This window comes from Castor canadensis, chromosome 8, assembly GCF_047511655.1.
Source record: "Castor canadensis chromosome 8, mCasCan1.hap1v2, whole genome shotgun sequence".
NCBI classification, from domain to species: domain Eukaryota; kingdom Metazoa; phylum Chordata; class Mammalia; order Rodentia; family Castoridae; genus Castor; species Castor canadensis.
The window spans coordinates 39,129,452-39,149,659 of NC_133393.1; the positions used below are offsets into that span (position 1 = coordinate 39,129,452).

The window sequence follows — 20,208 nt, forward strand, 5'->3', positions numbered from 1 at the left end:
TCTTTCCATAAACCTGCCTAGCATTTTGAGACTATTATGTTTAAGATCCCCTAGAGTGCTAGAATAATATTCTAGGAGTTAGAATATTATTTAATTTCTACAGAGACAATGGTATATGTTGCAGGTTAAGTACCTAATATAGGCATCCTGAATCATTCATGTCTTGACTGTTAAATTTCCAGGGCTAGAGTCTAATACTTCCATGCCTTATGTATAATAAAATTATAAAGTTCTTTTTTCTGATTTAAAAAAATTCCAAGGCTCAATAATAATCTAGTTGGTGCCTAATAAATACGTCAAATGGATAAATAAGTTGATTCCTAGAAACTGAAAGACTATTGACTGAGATATAGGTTCACCTCCCAATTTTTAAAAACTTTTATTTAAAAGTTATCAGTTACAGCTGGGTGTGGTGGCTGTAATCCTAGCTACTAGGTACTCAGGAGGCAAAGATCAGAAGGATCATGATTTGAGGCCAGCACAGGCAAAAAGCCAATGAGATCCCATCTCGGCCAATAAAAATCTGGGTGTGGTGATGTGTGCTTGTCAATCCAGTTATGAGGGAAGTGTAAATAAGAAGATCTCAGCCCAGACCACTAGGCAGAAAGTGAGACCTTATTCAAAAAATACCTAAAGAAAAAAGGACTGGGAGTGTGGGAATGTGGCTTAACTGCTACAGTGCCTGCCTGCAAAGTACAAGGTGCTGAGTACCACCAAAAAACCAACAAAAAAGCAAGTTATCAGTTATGTAGAAATTTTCTCTTCCACAAAGCATCTCCTGAAACAGATGAGCACACTGATACCTGTAGGGAAGTTAGGGCCTGGTATAGTAGACTAGCAGTCCTACAGGAAGGCAGTCCTGGACACTGTAGCCTGAGATAGCTCCTGCTAGGACTGAGACTCACACTCACCTGTCCTGACCAGGCACCGCCCCCATGGCAGCAGTTAGGCTTTTAAATTGTTATGTTTCAATTTCACCATTCCCTTGCAACTTTACTTTGTAATCATTCTCTCAATTTTTACTTTTCATCTGCTTGTATACATCACACTATTTTCACCTATGTTCCAATCCTACAGCCCAAAAACATACATGAGAGAATAACTGGATGAAGTGCATGATTATAGCAAATACCCTAAACATGTTAAAATTTTTCATGGAGAACCAAATTAGATATCAACCTTGATGTTACTGCTCATTTAATTGAATAAAACTGGCTTAAGCGACAATAACTGACAATACAAACACCCATGTTTGCTTTAAAGTCTTTATTATCCTGAATATAAAAGACAGAAGTCCTCTAGGATATAGCAGAGTTTTTTTTTTTTATGTGGAAACATTATTTTTTTACAAGTGAAAAAATAAATACCTCTTGGAATAAAGGCTTATATGCTAATATGTGCCATAAAAAAGTAGAGTTTTTTAATATTTGACAAAACGTCTGTGCAAAGAAACAAATGCATAAACACATACTGCTGCATTAAGGCAATATGAAAAGTACATCAGAAATCTCAGTAAAGTGACAGTGTAGGTTCCTAGCTTTAGCTTAGCTAGTATTGCACCCGAGAAGGTCATCTAGGTTTCCCGACATCCTAGAAAACCCACTAGCTGACCAGTTTCCAAAATGCCCAAGTGGGAGTGGAAAACATGTTTAAGAATATAGAGACAAACAGAACCAAAGCCCCTCTGACAGACACAGAGGGGGCAACCAAAAAAATATTTAAGCATTTACTTAAAAAACAAAACAAAAAACACACAAAAAGGAGATAATATCTAGAAACCTGTGATAAGGCTGTAAAAGATTTGATCATTCAAGCAAAGTAACACCCAAGAGTGAAGCTGGAGTCAGTGTGTGGGAGAAGTGGATTGTCCTGTGTGCACCAGGCGGCTCCATATCTCAACAAGCTGGGCTTTCCCTTCCCATGAAAATGCTCTCCCCTTATAATCTAAAACACCCACCAGCTCAAAAGACCAAGGAGTGCTTGACTACTCCACAGAAATCTTTTAACCAAACTGGTAGCATTTTATAATCCAAAGGTATGGAGCCCAGGACCAGGGGAAGAGGAAGGGAAAACCCACCCCCGCTGAGTTACCTGCTTTCTCCTCGCCAGCTGGTTTAAATCTAACAGTGCTGTTAACCTTTTAAAAGTCACAGAATTGATTTTTAAATCTGCATGCTTTCCAATTATTCTTGAACAAGTCAGAGAAACAGAAATGAGAGTTTAACAATGAATATTTAAGAAAAATTTTCCTATTAAAGATGTTTGCACTCCATGACCATCCCAAAAGAACCAAGTAAATTCCTACAGGATCTGCTGCAGGTAGAAAATGTACTTCAGATATATTAAGGGAACTAAAACGACATCATTTCCTAAAAGTACCCACTTTCTGGCTGCGTTGCCACTTAACTGACAAAGATTTTACCTATTCCTTTACTTGATCATTAAAAAAAAACCAAAGTCCAAGGAATGTGTCCATATCCCAGAGCTTTTCCTGGTCCCCAGGGGTTGTTGGTTCTATGCATGGATGTGTTTTTGCAGTGAGGATTAGCTGTGTTCTTGTTCTTCTTTGTTTTTTTTTTTTAATGTTGCATGGCAGATGGATGTTGGGAGTGAGATATTCTCCACAAAATTATTATTCTTATAGTTTACAATAGTGCAGTTCGTGGAAACATGGCATGTCCAATAAATGCAGGACAGATTAGATTACAGTTAGATTGAGAAGACTGGTGTGGGTTGGCAGATAGACGTGCTGGACGTGTTCAACACGAGATCGGCAGACTGGACACAACTGAAAAAGAGAAGTCAACAGCTCTAGTTAGAACACTTTGGCAGGCCCTGGGTCTTGGTTTTCACCAATGGTACCTATGGCACTCATTTTTCCAGATAAGTTGTGGCCACAATGGTTTCTAAGCTTTCAGTTGGTAGAGATCTTTGCTCTGTAACAGGTTTGAATGTTTATACTTTTCAAAGGCTTCAAGACAAATATTATGAAAAGACATACACTGAAGGAAATTAGGTTTCCCATTAAAGTCTAAACAAAAAACAATGAGTGGAACATTACCAAACACTTGTTCTCTGCAGGCCGTGGCCCCTACAACAGTAGATCATGACACCTGAGGCTGTCATGCTGGAGACCCTTCCAGAGACTGTGGCCTTGGCTCAGCTGACTGACTCAGGCTAATGTTAGTTACTGGACAGAGGCCATGTGGCCAAGGTGTTCAGCTCTGCCTCTACTCCCAGACAACATCCTGACATTCCTGGTGGCCTCTCAGCAAACATATGCCCTTTGTCAGCCATAAGGGAAGACTTAGGCACAAGGGTCAGAATTTATGGGCAAGTCCACAATAGCTTCTGGGGGAAAACAACTCATCATAGCAGCATGATATGATGAGCCTACTCATGGTGTCCTGTGCACTCATTATCCAGCCTGCAAAGCAGCTCTGAAATCAGCAGCTTTTGAAGGACTGGGTGACACTTACACAGTTACTTCTACATAAACCCATAGTGACATTTAGCAGATACTTCTGAGAAATGAAGTCAATTAAAAAATTACTGTAAGAGGAAGTGTAAGGTATAAGAAAGGAAAGAAATGCTGTGTATGAGTTACTTTTGTTTTTTGTACTAATATTAAAATTAGTTTGACTTGATGGAAAATAAGAGCCAGTCCAAGAAGCCCCTGGAGATATCTATAATAAAAGGAGATTAAACACAAATAAACAGAGTAAAGACCTCACCCATAGGAAACAGAGTTTACCATAACTCCAAAATCTAAGTAGTCTTTCCCAAGTATCTTAGGCAAGTAATAAAGACCTTTCTCTTATGTGCCAGAAAACAAGAGTCAACTTGAAATGGAAGAGGCAGGCCTGGATGCCAGCCCTTGGTTTATCCACTAGATGTGTTACTTTATAAATCCAAACCTTATTTCCAGAACCTGAACAAAAATTCTATGATTTGGAGTAACTGCTGGTGAAAACAGTATGCTAAATCTGAAATGTTTCCAAAAAGCAATACCCTTTAAGTTACCAGACACAGAGACCTTTCCAGGTAGAGATGGGCATTCTTTGTGTCTTAGCCAGCCAATACCTGACACCTAGCAGGCATTCATTAACTACCTGACTACAGGCCAGTAATCCTGCCTGGTTTAAGCCGGTGACACTCCTCACCTGCAGCTGGGCAGCGCAGCTCTCACAGCACACAGTGTGGCCACAAGGGCAGAAGGTGGAGTTGATCTCCTCCTCGCAGCACACCATACACAGCATGGCTTCCTTCAGCTTACGTAGCTTCTCCTGCAGTGCCCTGGTCTGCTGGCAGCTGAGGCCCTCACAGCTGCTGCAGTTCATGCTGCTTTCTGAGGACTTCAGAGGAGAGTTGGGAGGGCTCTGGTCACTTCTTGAAACGAGGTCCACAACACCAGCATTGTAGAGCGCTCTCCTAGCATGGTCATACACCTCCTTTGATGTTCTTTTAATATCAAAGACATACTTCTTGCCAAGGTTAATGTTTTCATTCAGAAACAGAGATGCCAAGTGACCCTTTAAGTCACGACTATACTGCATCATGACAGCACTGGTCACTGTGTCACACCTGCAAGGAAAGATTAAACATCTGATATAATATAGAAGAGCCCAGGGAACTGTGAAATTCAGACCTTTAGACATAGCTATTAATAAGACTATTCTCAGTGGGTTTTTTTTTTTTTTTTTTTGAGACAGGGTCTCACTATGTAGCCCAGGCTGGCCTGGAACTTGCGATCCTCCTACTTCAGCCTCCTGAGTACTGGGATTACTAGTATTTGCTACCACATCCAGCTTTTAATATCTAGACATTTAATATCTTGTGTGCAGGCCTGAGAGTAAGTTCTTCCCATTTTATATGTGCTAGATAGATCAATTACTCCATCTCTGTGTTTCACAAGAGTCTCCAAAATACATGTGAGGAAGCAGTTGCAAATAAGGAGACAGAGAACATCTAGCTCCTCCTCTAGGCTATGAGCAGCAGTACAAAGCAATTGTGGAAGAAAAACGACATTGTTCTTTGAAGTCCTGACTTTTATGTTAAAAATGTCTGCAAATTTTCCATTCTGCTCCACAATGAATTTTTAAGATAGCCTACCAATTATATTTCTTAGCTTTAATTTTCTAAATATTTGAGTCTAATCATAGCTCAGTTTGAAGATACCCTCTGGAATGAGATGGATATTTTAAGAAATCCTTAAGGACACAGGATGGGATCTCATCCAGAAGGGAAAGATGACTTGTGTCATCCTTCTGCTGGGAAAGGGCAAACCTGTAGCAGCACAGGTCAACCATGGGGGCTATCCTGGCAGAGGGGTGGTATAGGGAAATAAGGAGAGAGATAAGCAGAATGTAGGTGTGGCTCATGCATGGGCACTTTCTGTGGGGAAACAGGATGGTAAGGACTCCGCTGCTACCACAGAAACAAATGATCCAAAGCAGCCAATTTCTTAAATTCTTACAAGATTCACTGACACAATGATAGAACAAGCTATAGAAGTCTGCTTGTCACCTAACAATCTTAGAGTTGTGGCACTGAGCTTATCTATCAGGTACATAGAGGTACATGCCTGTAGAAAGCGTGCGTTTCGGTGATTGCTCGATAGAGCCCACTGGCTGCTCTGGTGCTAATCATTTTAAACAGGAGCACAATGCTGTTCCCAGACTCCTTGGTGATGGTCAAGTACACATTCTTTCCTGACTGGGTGGCCATCTGCACCACAGGATAAGCTATCCTGAAAGACGGGAAGAGAAAAGTGAGCAAGCACAGAGGAGCAATTTATCAAACATGCACATGCCTTTGCAGGCTCCCCATTTGTCCAGGACCTGGCAGTAAAACCAGACACTCTTATCTTCCAAGTTACACACGCACACCAAAGAACGGTTGGGCCTCTGTAGAGAAAAGTGTTGGAGCACATTCTGTGTGTGCATGTGAGTGTACAGAAGGGAAAAATGAGATTGTTATGCAGTGAACACTTACTTGAAAAATACTAATTCTGTCATATTACTACACTTTAAGTTAGCATTTAAAAAATAACTAAATGGTTATTAAGGCCGGAATAAGATTAATGTGAATACCACAATGAAACACTTTATTCCTAGTAAATTCCTGTTCATCGTCTATTTTCATGATGACAGCTACAGATGTATACATACGCTTAGGTTTAAGAATATCTGAAGCTTGAGTTACCTATTGAGTGGGGTAAAGTCATCTTTACAAATTGAGATTCCTTCAGGTCCAACCCCAATGAGGAGTCTCTGCCCTTCACTGTCCCTCACAGCATGCCATTCTATGCCATAGTTTTCCATTGCTGACACGAGCTGCAGAACTTGGTACTCAGCTGAAGCCTGGCTGGTCCCCTCCAACTCCTTATGCTTTGCAATGATGCTGTGGGACAACAAAAAGGTGGAAAGTTATACAGAGAGATACCATCCTTAAAAATTAATCTATGTACTCATCACTAGTAGATTACTGTGATATGGTCACTTATGGATCATAACAACATAAAGCTATACTATGTTGCTTCATTTATTTAGCAACTTACTTTAAAATACTTCTTAGATACTGTTCAAGATCTTGCCTATCAAATATTCAGTAGAGAACACTTCTGGGAATGCTGGATGCTTGGTGATGAAAGAATTATGAGAAATTTCTAAAAATACATTCAGGAAATTTATGTTGGAATTCCTCATGCATTTATTTGCATATACTTTATAAGCTTCATTATAGTCTAGCATTATAAAGGATTGATTAGATCATTTACAAGCAAGGAAAATGCAGGAATGACTTTTTCTACTGTGGTGGAGAGCCTCTTGGGGGTCCTTGATGATCCTACGTACTAAAAGCCACTCCTTGTGCACATTCTTCCCTCAAGTGTGGGCTGGATTAGCGACTTGCTTCTGATGAATTGAATATGGCCAACTCATGGAATGTGACTTGCTTTTGAGATTAAGTTACCAAAGGGTTTGATTTCCTTCTTGGCTGTTATCTCTTGCTCTGAGTTGGATCACTCATGCTAGGGGAAGTAAGCTGCCACATGAAACAGCACTGAAGCTGGCAAGGGAAGGGGGCCAGCCAACCACAGAAGTCACCCTGGAAGTGGAGCCCTCCCTCAACTATGCTTCCAGATGAGACTGAACTCCAGCAGCTTGACTGCAGCCTCCTGAGAGGTCTCGAGCTAGCAGACTCAGTGAAGCGTCATGGCAGATTCCCAGCCCACATATTGCTAAATATTGAGGTAACTTGTTATACTAGAATAGATAACTAAGACACCTATGTTAGGCCTCTTGATCTAATTCTTGTGGGGATGAAGAAAATACAAACAAATGATAAACTTTCATTGTAGGAGATTTGTAGTTTTAAAGGTAAGAGATTTAAGAAATTCACATTATATATAGCATTTCATATAAAGGCAATTATTTGTGTGGACTATGTTTTGTGTTTATAGGTTTCTCAAATACAAGGCAACTGAATCCCTTGAAAATAGCTGGCTAACTTGGTCAATGGCCTCCTGAATTATCTGTATGCACAGAAGCTCACCTTCCTCTGGAGAGTCTTATCAAGTTGTGGACATACACACGAACCTTCAGCAGCCTCACCTGTTCAAGGTGGTGCTGGAGAGTTCCTTTGCACACAGCTCCTCATAGTTGTACTTGGCAGTGTTCTGATTGTAGTCCCCAAACTTGGTCTGGGCCAGAAGGGCACTGAGCTCCACTGCCTGCTCTGGGGAGCACTGGAGGTGGCCTGCCAAAAGGGACTCCCTGATGTGCAAGAAAAAGATATGCCTGCAAAGCAAGGTGAGAATGAGGTTAGGCTTAGGGTAATTGGGTATCAAAGTGAACCTACTGGGCTGGGGTGGGGCTCACTGGTGGAGCACTTGCTTAGCATATGCAAGAGGGCCCTGTATTCCAGTAAAGAAAACAGACCACTTAAAAGTCACAATCAGTAAGGTTGCCATTATAGAACCCTTTTTCAATCATGAGCAATAATACAAAGTAAGTCTAAGACTAAGTTTCTCTGTAATAGAAACTGCAACCCATACAAAATACATCCAATAAAGACAAGTTGAGTAGCAATCAGGTTACAAAATGTAAAGTAATTATAAGTTCCCTCATTATAATGTTGAAATGTTTAAACCTCATCTTTATTCAAATGACACCCAAATTTCTAAGAATCATATTCAAATGTCTACTTGGCTATAGACCCCACCACTCCAATGTTTTTTAGCACTTCAATTTCAGCTTATTCAAAACCAACCTCATTGACTTCTTCCCCAAACCTGCTTTCTTTCCCAATGGAAACCACAGACGCTTTGACTCTCTGTCCTATTTCCAACTACTTCCTTATTTGTTCCCTTCCTCAGACTGGTGCCTCCTCAGGCCTGCTGTCAAAGAGTTTACACATCCTCAGGGCGCCTCTTTCCTCCAGACTCTGTCAGCCCACCTTCCAAGTTGCTTGCTTTAGTGCAAGCACTCATTCTCTGCTCAAAGTCCTTTAAGGAATTCCCACTGCCTGCTGAGGAAGCACAATGGTAGCATGAGACCCTGGCTTTTCCACCATCTGGCTCCAGCTTTCCAGTCATATCTCCTACATGCCATCCAGCCATATGCTCCAGGAAAGGGAGGATTCCTCTCCTTGGGAAATCTGGTCTTGCTGCTCACCATGTTTTGATGACCATCCCCCTCTTGTCTCTAACTCGGATACCCTTGAGCCTGCATTGCAAATAAACTATCTACTCCTGAAGTATAGCATTTATTTTGTACAACTGCTCATTCTATCAGTTAGTTGTATATGAGTTGATTTATTTTATATTCAAACTTTAGTTTCATCCTGTTTAAGCCTGCCCTAATTGCATATAATACCATATTCTATATCTACTAAAAAGTATGTCACACTTAGAAACTCCTGGGAAAAATTCATATATTGTTCATATTGCCTCCAATCTACACTTCATCTTAGCCAAAAGGCTGAGAAGCAATATATTACCTGAAGTTCTGAGGGGGCATCTAAACCTCCACAGAAGGATTGTCCTAGGTTATAAAATTTGTCTCTGGAAAATGTGGAGTTTTTAACCTTCCTTTGATGACTTCTGGTAGCCTATTACTTGGACTTAAATGGCAATATTATTTTTCATTAATAGATGAGTTATGCAGGCTGGATGTGTGGCTCAAATGGTAGAGTGCTTGCCTCAGGAGAAGTGCATGACCTTGAGTTCAATCCCTAGTATTGAAAAAAGTTAAAAAAAATAAATACATGCATACATACATAAATATGTATGGCCATTGGTAATGCTCTGAACACTACACCTCAGCTCAGTTCCCCACTTTGACCAAGTATGGTGTACTTATTCAAGTCCTCAGTATATAAGTTGCTCATATACTATACCTGGGTCTGACATTCCAGGTAGAGAATAACATAAGACAGGTAAGAGAAAGATGCATTAGAAAGCGAAGTTACAGATACAAGGAGGGGCTACCTCAAGAGTCTTAAAATATCAGATTGTCAAGAGCCATTCATCTTCATTAACCAAGAAGATTCAAATTTAATCTTTTGTGCCTTTGGTAATGAAAAATATTTAAACTCATAATGAAATGATTCATCTCCCCAATACTGCAGTTTTTTCCTTATTCAAAGTCCCCATAAGAAGTCACAGTAAGAATGCATAATAGCACTGAAAGAGGATAGACATGGTTTTTATAAACACAGCATCTGCTGGTTAGCAGTATGTACTTCTGATATAGTACTAACCTAAGAAGGGGGCCCTGCTAGGGCAAAGAAATCACCACAAAAAATAACTAGTTCTAAACCAGCTAAACACAGATATAACATTGTTTAAAAGCCCATGGCTTTAGCCACCAGAGGGCTTTGGTCATTCAGTAAACATTTTGTTACCCTGCCTCTGGCTATTTAATCAGGGTTATGTTTTCTGGAAACTGAACTCTGAGTCTATGCTTACATTCAAGAAATTATGTGCCACTTTAATTGCTGCTAATGTAAAGGTCTCTTTTGACTTATTTTCCTAGTATAAAGTTAGAAACTGCTTCCTGCTTTATTAAATAGTAAGTATAGCCTGCCAAAAAAAAGTTTCAAAACTGATTCATTTCCTTCTTCCAAACTCTCTGTCCTTATTCTGGAGAAACAACTGCCAAAATCAAAGAAGCAGTAACCAAACGTTAACAGTAGTCTGAGAGTAACAGGGGGCAACTGGTCTTTTCTACATACAGTGTAGGCTAGACTACAAACATTACCTGGTAAGTGTGAAAATCTTCCTCCTTACTGTTTACATGAACTTTCTGACAGGCCCTTCTTGTCTTTTGCAGTTTCAAGGCTATAAAGTCACCTTTTCATTTTAAGTCAACATTTCAAGGAACATATCCTATCAAAACACCTCCAGTCACTTGGGTGACAAGTGTTTGCTCTCCAGGAGAGCCAGCAGCACAAGGGAGCAGTGGCAGCCAAGGTCACCAGCTATGAGGACCTATTAGTAGACCCTGATTGTGCACTTTCCAAGAGGGGGACAGCAGAGCTCAGAGCCACATTTCAACAAGGAGTCCAATGAGGTCTACATATTTATGAGCGCATTTGAAATAGGCTTCTATAATTTCCCCCTCTAACTTACTGGCCTGTCACTGTCTGGCTGGCTCCTGCCCCCTCCTTCTTCTCCTTCTCCTTTTTTTTTTCATGAAATGGGTGAAAGGTTACCAATAATATCAAAACAAGCAGATGTCGTCAAAGAAGTGGTGCTTGCAGTGAATCTTTATTTTGTACTAGATCAAAAATGGATGGCATATCTAGCTCAATATGGACACAAACAGAAAGGCTTTGAAAACGCCATTTTCTTTGTTTTAAGCAAATGTCTGAATATATCCTATGAACAATAGCTCAAGCTGCATTTTCTAGCTCTTCTTTGGGTTACACTTTAAAATTCCTTATTTAATTTTATCTGGTTACAAAGGAAATGGGTACCTTCAAAATATGGACCCCATTTTGCAGTACAATGGGAAACATTCTGGCTAACTCATGTCTTGGCATCATGGGTATAAATGAATTCCTTATTTAGCATTATGGAAGATTAAAAACATGAGCTGAATATACGGAGGGTGATTTTTAATTTAAAAAAGAATCACATATTTTTAATATATTTTTGTTTTGAAGTACTTCAAATTTCCTCTTTTTAAAATGAATGCCTTTTTATAGTACTAAGGAATGATGTTAATCATTTACCTTTACCCCTTGTAATCAGAGAACTGTCCTCTGAACAATCATCTGGAGCCCACCCAGGGCTTTCTACAAACCTGTCAGGAGTTGTTGATCTGCTCTTCTGGGACATTCCTTGCCGTTCATTACCTCCCTCTTTATATTAAGAGTTCTACCATTTTGAAGAGCTTTTCATGGCAACTTTAAAATCACATCCAGATTCACCATTATTGCTCAAAACCTAAGTAACCTAAACATCTTTAAAATGCCTAAGAAGCTATTTTCAAAAACCCTCCATTACCAAGAATTGAAGGGTATTTCTCTGGGAAAGGCATGCCTACACCTGGCCGTGGCAAGTAATGTCCAGCCTGTCCCTTACCTCAGTCAAACCCCACTGTAATCACGCCTCACTTGCCCCTGCCCAAGGAGTCACTTAACCACGTTGGTTTATTTTAATCTAAACTCTGACTGCCAAGTTTTATTTGAAAACTATCAAATCAAAACAGAATTGCTATGAGAGTTTTTTTGTTTTAGATCTTAACATTCTAGAAAGACAGAAAATCAGTTCAAGATGGATCATAAGCCTACATGTTAGAGCTAAAACTAAAAACTAAATGTAAGACCATCTTCATGATGAGGGAATTAGCAAAGGTTCCTCAGGACATAGCAAAAACCACAAAGAAAAAAGTGGATAAATTAGACTTCACCAAAATAAAAACTCCTACACACCAAAAGGCATCAGGAAAGTAAGGAAGCACAGGAGGACGTACATTTATAAAACTTAGATCTCACAAAGACTGGTAACTAGGATACAAAATGAATTTGTATAGCTCAAAAAACAGGCAAGATGAGTAAATAACTTGAATAGATATCCCACAAAAGAATATATATGGAAGGCCAAAAAGCACATGAAAAAGTACTAACATTATTAATCACAGAGAAATGTAAATTAAAACCACAACACTGTACCACTACATACCACCAGAAAGCTGGCAGAGATGTGGAGGAAATGAACTCTCCTACATTCTTTGTGGCAGTATAGAACAGCACAATTGCCTTAGGAAAAGGTCTGGCAGTTACCTATGAAATTAAACAATTGCCTACTCTAAGACCCAGCTATTCTATTCTTGGGTAGTTACCCAAGAAAAATGAAAGCACATGTGTCTACAAAAAAAACTTGTACTAGAACACTCAGAGCAGATTTATTCACGGAAAACAGGTGCTCATCAATAGGTCTATGGATCACCAAACTGTAGTACATTCACACAATGGAATACTATCCAGCAATAAAAAGGAACAAACTGGGCTGGAGATGTAGCTCACAGGTAAAGAGCTTACCTAGCATGTGCAAAGCCCTGGGTTCAACCTCTTTCCCCCCCAAAATGGGCAGAGCACTGATATCTACAATAGTATGGGTAGATCTGAAAAAATTTAAAAGAAGGCAGACACAAAACAGTACCCACTACATGATTCCATCTGCATAAAGATGAACAAGCACAAGGAGTCTATGGCGGAAAACAGGCAATGGTGGTCCTGCAGTGGACAAGGTAGAGGTTGGATAGACTAGATGGGGACTGACTGCAGAAGCCACAAAGGAACCTTCTGGAGTGATGGTACTGTTCTACATCTTGATAGAGGTTTTGTTTAAAGAAGCACACTCACTTGTTAAGACTCATTAAGTGGTTTAATTAGGATTAATGAATTTCACTATATGTAAGTTTTACATCAAAAGAAAAAAACTGTAAACACTGAGTTCTAGCTAATGAGATACACACTGAAGTGTTTAGGAGAAAGTATACTTATACAAGACATTTTGAAATGCATCAAAAAGATAGGTGGATGGGTAGAGAGGCCAATACACAGATAAATACATTATAAAGTAGGCCTAGTAAACTTCCACCAAGTCTACTAGACAGAGGGTTTGCAATTGAGAAACCAGTCAGGGCCAAACAACTACCACGTCAGATCTCTACTCAGGTTCAAGTTCTTTCTCAAAGCCCAAAATACAAAATGAGAGCCACTGCTAAACATGTTCCTCCTCAAGCCCTAAAGCTTTTAAAAGATATGAAGGGTGGCCACAGCGGAAAGTGCCCAACTTCAAGAGTGATTACAGTTCACACCAGAAGAGTATTATCACTTGAACGCACAAAGTCTGCTTTTCTAAAAAAGGTGTGCATATTTACAACAACAGGTACCTATCTAGGCAAACCTCCAGTCTGGGCAATGGTAATCCACACAGTGGTATCTCTTTCTCAATGGTCCAGATTACTCAAGAGTGCTATTAGGTGCATTTATTCCATAATGCAGGCCGATTCAGGAATTATGAGACCTAATCATGTGTTTATCTGCCTTCAAATCACGAGTTACTTGCTAGGTCTGGTCACTTGGATAGAAGACCATTGGGACCTGGCAATGGGCAGGTAGGAGAGAGAAAATACACCTGGTATTCTGGTACCTGCTCCACACAGTTGCCAATGTGGTCTTGAGTGCCTTCCAATTAGATTTTATTTAAAATGCCATTTTAAAAACTGTTATTCATCCAGGTATGTGTCAGAAACTTAAAGGCTGATGATACCCAGATGGGAATTCCATATAAAAACACAAACATCTTATGGTCTTGGCAAAAAGAAATAAACTGAATTCAATTAATACTTGCTTTGGAAATAATACACATCTGCTTTTTTTTTTTTTCTTTTTGGTGGTAGTTCTGGGATTTGAACTTAGGATTTTATGCTTCCCACCATAGCTGGGATGACAGGATCATAACATCATGTCCAGACCAGCCTATGTGGTAGAGATGGGGTCTCATAAGCTTTTTTTTTTTTTTAAACTGGGGCTGGTCTGGAACCCTGATCCTCCTGATCGCAGATAGGATTACAGGCACAGGCCACCACTGCCCAGCTCACATCTGCTTTTGCCTTTTTCACAAATTTATTTTTATTTGGGCATGCCCAAAAAAAAAGAGAGAGAGAGAAAGAAAAGCATCACCTTACTTTTAGATATATAGTTCATACAAAGAACACAAACATACTACAATAGGATTTTATAAGAGCTTATCCACCCTCAATCACACAAAGAGAAGTCATGTAAGCAACTAAGTTAAGAAAGACTTTGGACTTAATTTATAGGCCCTCACTAGGACCAATTTGATTCAGCTCTGAATTAGTTTGAAATTACCACATCACCCTTGCCTAGAGTTTGCCTATGACTTTTGCTCTGTGGATTTTAACGATGAAATCTTTCCTAGATTTCCACACATTTATGTGATTTTTTTGTTGGAAGACATGGAAAAACTGAGTTAATAAGTACTTAGAACTATAAAGTGGTTGAAATAAGATAAAGTGACACTGTAGTTTAAACTATCTGAACATCATAAATGGTCCAGAAGAGTGGTAGTTCGTTTTTAGGAAGAACCAACAGCAGCAATAAATACATGGTGTGGGAGGTGGTAGATGAGATGATGAGAGAAAAAGAAAAGAATGCTAAAGATTGATCAAGTTCTAAACAGAAAATAATCACTATAAGACATTCTTTAATGCTGAAGTTTTTTTTTTCTTAAGATATTCAAAACTTTTCAATTTACACAGAAGCAAACTGATAAAAACCATTTCAATATCTTTAAGAAAACTTCTATTAGTATCAATTAACCCATTTTTATTTCTAGGTTCTTAATTTACTATCTAATAAATATTTATGCAATAGACACTTGCTAGATTCTGGGGACACAATGCTGATCAGTTTTAATGGATGTAAGATTACAAGAGTGATGACAATAAACAGCTATCACATAAATAAATGTAGTGTTAGGACCTCTGTAATGTTAAAGGTAAGATGTGTGCCATCTTGGGAGAGCTCAGTCACCAGGGTTACAGGAGGCTTTTTGGAGGTCTGAGGACTGAGTTGAGGTTAGGAAGGAAGAGGGATAACTCAGGCTCATTACTGTTGCCATCTTTGAACTCTTGATGAAATTTAATCTCCAGGACTATACCATTCTCTGAACAATTGGTTCTGGATTCATGGACTCGTTGTATTGGGGATGTTTTCTGGGAAAAAGAATTCCTGATGCTGGTGAACCTTAACAGGATTCTCCCTAGCAAAGACCACAGAGCTCTGTGAAAATGTGGCCAAGTCAGGGGAAGTACAAAGACCTCATTGGCAGTGAATGGTATAATTACCACTGTGAAGATGAAGCACATACTTCTCTAATGTCTGCTTCTGAAAATGTTGAAATTTAGTCTGAATGACTATGAATAACTGAAAATCTGTGAAAGGCAAGAATTTCCAAGAGAATTATAATTTCAGATCTACTTCTAGAACACATCAATTTGTTTCACTTTTCTTTTCAATCCACAGCATGACAAACATCTGCTGAAAATACCTGCTGTCTTCATGTCTGAACTGTGCCAGCTAGTTGAATAAGACTCTTTTACTTTGGAGGCCTCATACAAGAGCAAACCTAGCAATGTGGCTAGGAGAACCAAATCTAGAAATCAGGCCAAATCAGAGACTACCAATCTAAACCAACACTTGATGTTTTCTCTGTCTTCATACAAATATACTTAGGAAAACATTAAGGAAAATAATATAGAGACAAAGTAGAAACAAAGGAAAAAAAAAAAGCTATCACTGACTGGGAGGTATTTAGAGACAATCTCTTCCTGGGCTGTCTACTGAGATGCAAAGATAGACATAGGCTTGGAAGCCAGGATAACTGGGAGTTGGTGGCACAGTTGAACCGAGAACACAGGGCTTCTGCCTGGTTTCCTGCTTGTCACTCTCTCGGCAGCCTGCTTAATCTGATGTGCACTAGTATGTTAACCGATCCCCCATTAGCCTAGCTTGACTGTGAGCATGATACTTAATGGCCCACAGAGGACAACTCTGCTCACTAGGCTTTAATAAACTGTCTGGACACTTTCAGTACACTCAATGCACCCTCATGACTTGACTTAGTAAAAAATCTCCTCTTATGACTGGATGGTCAAAGCTGCATTTATTCACTACACAAGCAGATCTCCTGCATGTGCATAGTATTTATACAAATATTTCATAATAAATAACAGAGCAACAAAAAGTTTACCAATAAGCTTCATTTTGCTAACACATTAATTGTATACAGTATTCATGCATACACAATCAATGCTAATTGTAAACTGGACCTAACACAACATCTGATGTTGTAATTAAAAGGTACAAATACAAATTACAAATTACTTTATCAAGATATTAAAGCAGAATGCTATATCAACCGTAGGTGACATTTTCTTCAAAGTTTTATATTTCAGCCACCCCCCAACAGGTAAAATTCACCCACATAAAAAAAGTAAGCCAAAAGTTTAGAGCAAACTAAGCTTTCAACATGATTTCAAAAAGGAATTTAAATCAATTAAAATTACCCACTTGAACTAGATAGATACATTCTTTGAGGGATACTAGCTATAAATCTCAAGAGTCAAAGTCATTTGAGTTAATAAAGGAGAAATCAAGATAGGAAATTTGATTCAAGTTCTAATTCATAAAATGCCTCTTTTTGCATGAATAAAATGGATTTTATAATAGTTTTGATAATGGTTGTTGACCCAATTACAGGAAAGCATAAGTAGAGACCATCTAGTAGTCAACTGGAAAGTATGAATGAATTCACAATACGAATGTATTATATTATTATCACTTCCATCATTTAAATGAAGTATTTGTTCCTCCAAGTTTTTGCAGATTTAAAAAATAATTTTGTGTTAGTAAAATTGAGTTGCATCTAGAGGCCCTGAAGTTACCTCAAAATCATAGTATGACTACACAGTGAAAAATCCAATGTTGTGTTATGTATTTTTTTCTTTCCAGTGAAGTGCAAAGTAGAAGCTTTTTTATAAATCAACTTTAAGTTAAAAAAAAAACCTATTTTGATTAATAAAGACAGCTAAAACACCCTTTAGTATGCAACTACTTAAATATTTTCCAAGATATTTTTAGGAGCACTAAGAATTCAATATGCCAGTTTTCTTTAGAAACTAAAATGTTTCCCTTAGCCTTTAAAGTTCCATGGCAAGGCAAAGTGGAGATTGCAAATTCAGTGAACAGTATTTAAAAATATTTCTATTAGCTTTTTGCTGAACATGTAATTTTTGTTCTACCTGTTGAAAACTCTTAAAGGATATTGCTCGCTGTTCATTATTCAAAACTTTCAGAATCACATTTTTTACATGCATGGCACATTTCCAAGCCAAAGGATTATAAAAAACATCAGTGCTTGGATCCAAAGTTTTCTTTTTTAAAAAGCAATCATTTTCTTTTTTCATTTTTCAGCATGCCACTGTGAGATTTAAGTCTCTTGCATTTCAGCAATTAATATTAAACAATACTTTCCTAGCTTAGTTCATCCTTGAGAAAAATATTACAAACAGTCCAGAAAATAACTCATCTTTTTGTTTGAAAAAGGAGACCACATGGTTCATCTATCTGCCACTACTGGTGGCTTGGCTCTTTTTTTTTTTTTCCTCCCCACAACAGAGAAAATTTCAACAGTCTAAAACTCAACAATCATATGTAATATATCTGTGAGGTGGAGTTCAGTTACAGTGGCCTTCAAAGAGTTCTTAGTAAGTTTTCCCAAAACTTAAAAAGTTTTCAAATTCTGCATGAAGCCAGACAGAGCTCTGGGCTGCACATGTAATCTGACACTAGGCTGAAGAAGTTGACCAAGTTTAAGTAACCCAAGAGGAACTGTTTCCTGCTTTCGGTTAGAACAGTCTACAGTGACCTGTAGTAACACTGCTGAGGCAAGGTTACTATCGGGCATTAGATGCTACGATCAGGAAGTCAGTCTAGGTTTTTTTTGTTCTTTGTTTTTCCGTAAGAATTCAGCCCTCCTCTCCCATTAAGTTTGTAAGGAAAAGTTGGAAAAGGCATCCAGGCCAACTAGGTTGTTTTATGAAAAACAAACTTGTTTTATGAAAAACGAACTGAAGTTTTGAGAGAACTTGCATTAAGGCAAATTTACCTGGGAACATCTCTGGGAAGGGGCAATGACCCCTTCTAAATGGAATCAAAGGTGTATGACATTGGTTTATTTAGGCCTCACTTTACCTTGTCTGCTCCTGTAAAATGAGATGAGGCTCCACAAAGAACTTGACTCTCAGTTTAAGCCGGTAAGGTGCCAGCCCATCCATCTGCTGGGAGATCCGGTTTCTCAGATTCAGCCATAAACTTTCACCTTTGTTACCCGTAAACTGCAGTCCAAAATAATCAACTTCAATGATTCCCAATCGCCTACACACCTACAACAAAAGCAAATGCAGCTGGATGAGCAAATGGTACACGCAGTCCCATCCCAGCCCAGGCTCCATCTGAGATTGCAACAGTGCTCGGTTTCTATTGTAAACTGAGAAAACGAAGTTCCAAGGCTCCAGCGATGCTAAACCCAGCTCTTAGTGGGAGGCTTGTCCTTAACAACCTAGGGCATGGCCAACTGCAGTAGAGAAAACAGGAGTCCTCCCCCGGCCCCTAAGTAGCCTTCTCCAAGAGCTGAGGAGGGAGATCGCCAAGGGATTTTCCTTCTCATTCCAGTCACTGGAATTCCCTCCACCAGCACCATCTGCACAGCTGACTTGGCAGCTTGTTATCTGGGCAATTTTAACCATCTGAATTCCAAAAAACAAACACATTGAGGAAACACGCCACAAGTGTCAGCTAGGCTTTGCAAGCAGGTTTCCAATCATCTCAGGTCTGGAGGACCTAAAAGCAAAGCGTTTCACTTGGGATCAGCCCTGCAGTAGCCACCCCAATCATGCACGCGCTGTTTGGAACCTTATTTCGCCCTTAAGAAAACAAGAAACCAAGCAGCAGCCAGCCCAGACCTACAGTCTCCTCGGCCCCCTTGCAAACCCAGAGAAACAGGTGAATGGCCCCGTTTAAGAAGCAGAGAGAGACAAGGGCCCAACTAGTCTGCCAGGGAACCGCTGTGCCTTGAGCCACCCCATCCCGGGACGTTGGGTGGCGTTCGTTGCCAGTCCTCGCAGGGACCCCACAGACGGCAACACACACACACACACACACACACACACACACCTGCGGCACACACACACACACACACACACACACACACACACCTGCGGCAGGTGTGCCGCACACACACACACACACACACACACACACACACACACACACCTGCGGCAGGTGTGCCGCGCAGTCTTCTTTCGGGAAAGTGCCAGGTTAAGGGGACGAGGTGGAGGCTCCCAGCTGCCAGCTGTGCCCGCGCCCCCAGCCGCGCACGCCCTCTGCGCCCCACATGCGCGCCTCACGCCCGCGGGGAGGAGGGCGCTCCAGCCCCGCGCCTGGGGCGCGCTCCCCGGGCCCCGCTGCAGCGCCGCCCGGTCCCTGGGATTAATGCGAGGCCCCTCGGCCTCCGGGGACACACCGGGCCCCCTTCTGGCCCTCTCCCTCACCTGGTTGAGGCAGTCCTCGCCATTGGCTTTCGCCTCCACCTCCACCTCCATCAGCACCGCGTCCGGCCTCGTCACATAGCACAGCATGGTTAGGGCCGCCGCTGCCTGCACGGCCACCTCCTCTTTGGTGTGCGCGGGGCTGCCGCCTCGCCGCCGCTCGAACCCAGTCCCGGGCTCGGCGAAGGCTGGCCTTGGGAAGGTGCAGCCCTGCAGACGCCTGCCCTGCGCCCCGTGGCCGCCGCTCTTGTCCCTGCCACCCCTTCGCTCGTCTGTCCGCCCGTCTGCCTGCCAGCCAGCCAGCCGGCTCCCGGGTGCTGCACGGCGGCGCCGCACTCCAGCAGCTCAACTGTCTGCGCCGCGACAGGCGCTCTACTGATATACTGGCTCCGCCCCCTTTGGCTGGAGCGCCCACCAATCACGACTTGCCTCGCCCAGTCAGCCAATACGAGGGCTCGTTCAGCCGCGGCCCCGCCTCCCAGCGCCAGATGAGTTAGCGGAGCAGCCCCGGGAGGTGGCAGCTTGTGGGCGCCGAGAGCTGCGGAGGGAGGGCGGCCCC

At 40.8% G+C, this 20,208-nt stretch overlaps 1 protein-coding gene across 2 annotated transcripts; it reads right to left on the reverse strand.

The window, feature by feature from the left end:
- Positions 1-1,251: 1,251 nt before the first annotated feature.
- Positions 1,252-20,005, reverse strand: Mylip (myosin regulatory light chain interacting protein). Of its 2 annotated transcripts, XM_020182805.2 has the most exons (7): positions 19,653-20,005; positions 18,295-18,485; positions 7,614-7,799; positions 6,205-6,402; positions 5,585-5,749; positions 4,164-4,584; positions 1,252-2,788 (listed from the first exon to the last, which is right to left on the reverse strand). In XM_020182805.2, exons 1-7 carry the CDS (start codon positions 19,737-19,739, stop codon positions 2,699-2,701), a joined length of 1,338 nt encoding a protein of 445 aa, XP_020038394.1. In that variant the 5' UTR covers positions 19,740-20,005; the 3' UTR covers positions 1,252-2,698. The 2 variants fall into 2 exon arrangements, with proteins under 2 accessions (XP_020038394.1, XP_073938945.1); XM_074082844.1 differs by lacking the exon at positions 5,585-5,749.
- Between the last annotated feature and the right edge of the window lie 203 nt (positions 20,006-20,208).

Coding starts and splice junctions, on each gene's coding strand:
- Mylip (XM_020182805.2), bottom strand. CDS start 19,739: ATGCTGTGCTATGTGACGAGGCCGGACGCGGTGCTGATGGAGGTGGAG. Junction 7,800..18,294: donor ATTTTACAGGAGCAGACAAG/GTAAAGTGAGGC, acceptor CTTGCTTTGCAG/GCATATCTTTTTCTTGCACA. Junction 6,403..7,613: donor TCCAGCACCACCTTGAACAG/GTGAGGCTGCTG, acceptor GTTGTCCCACAG/CATCATTGCAAAGCATAAGG.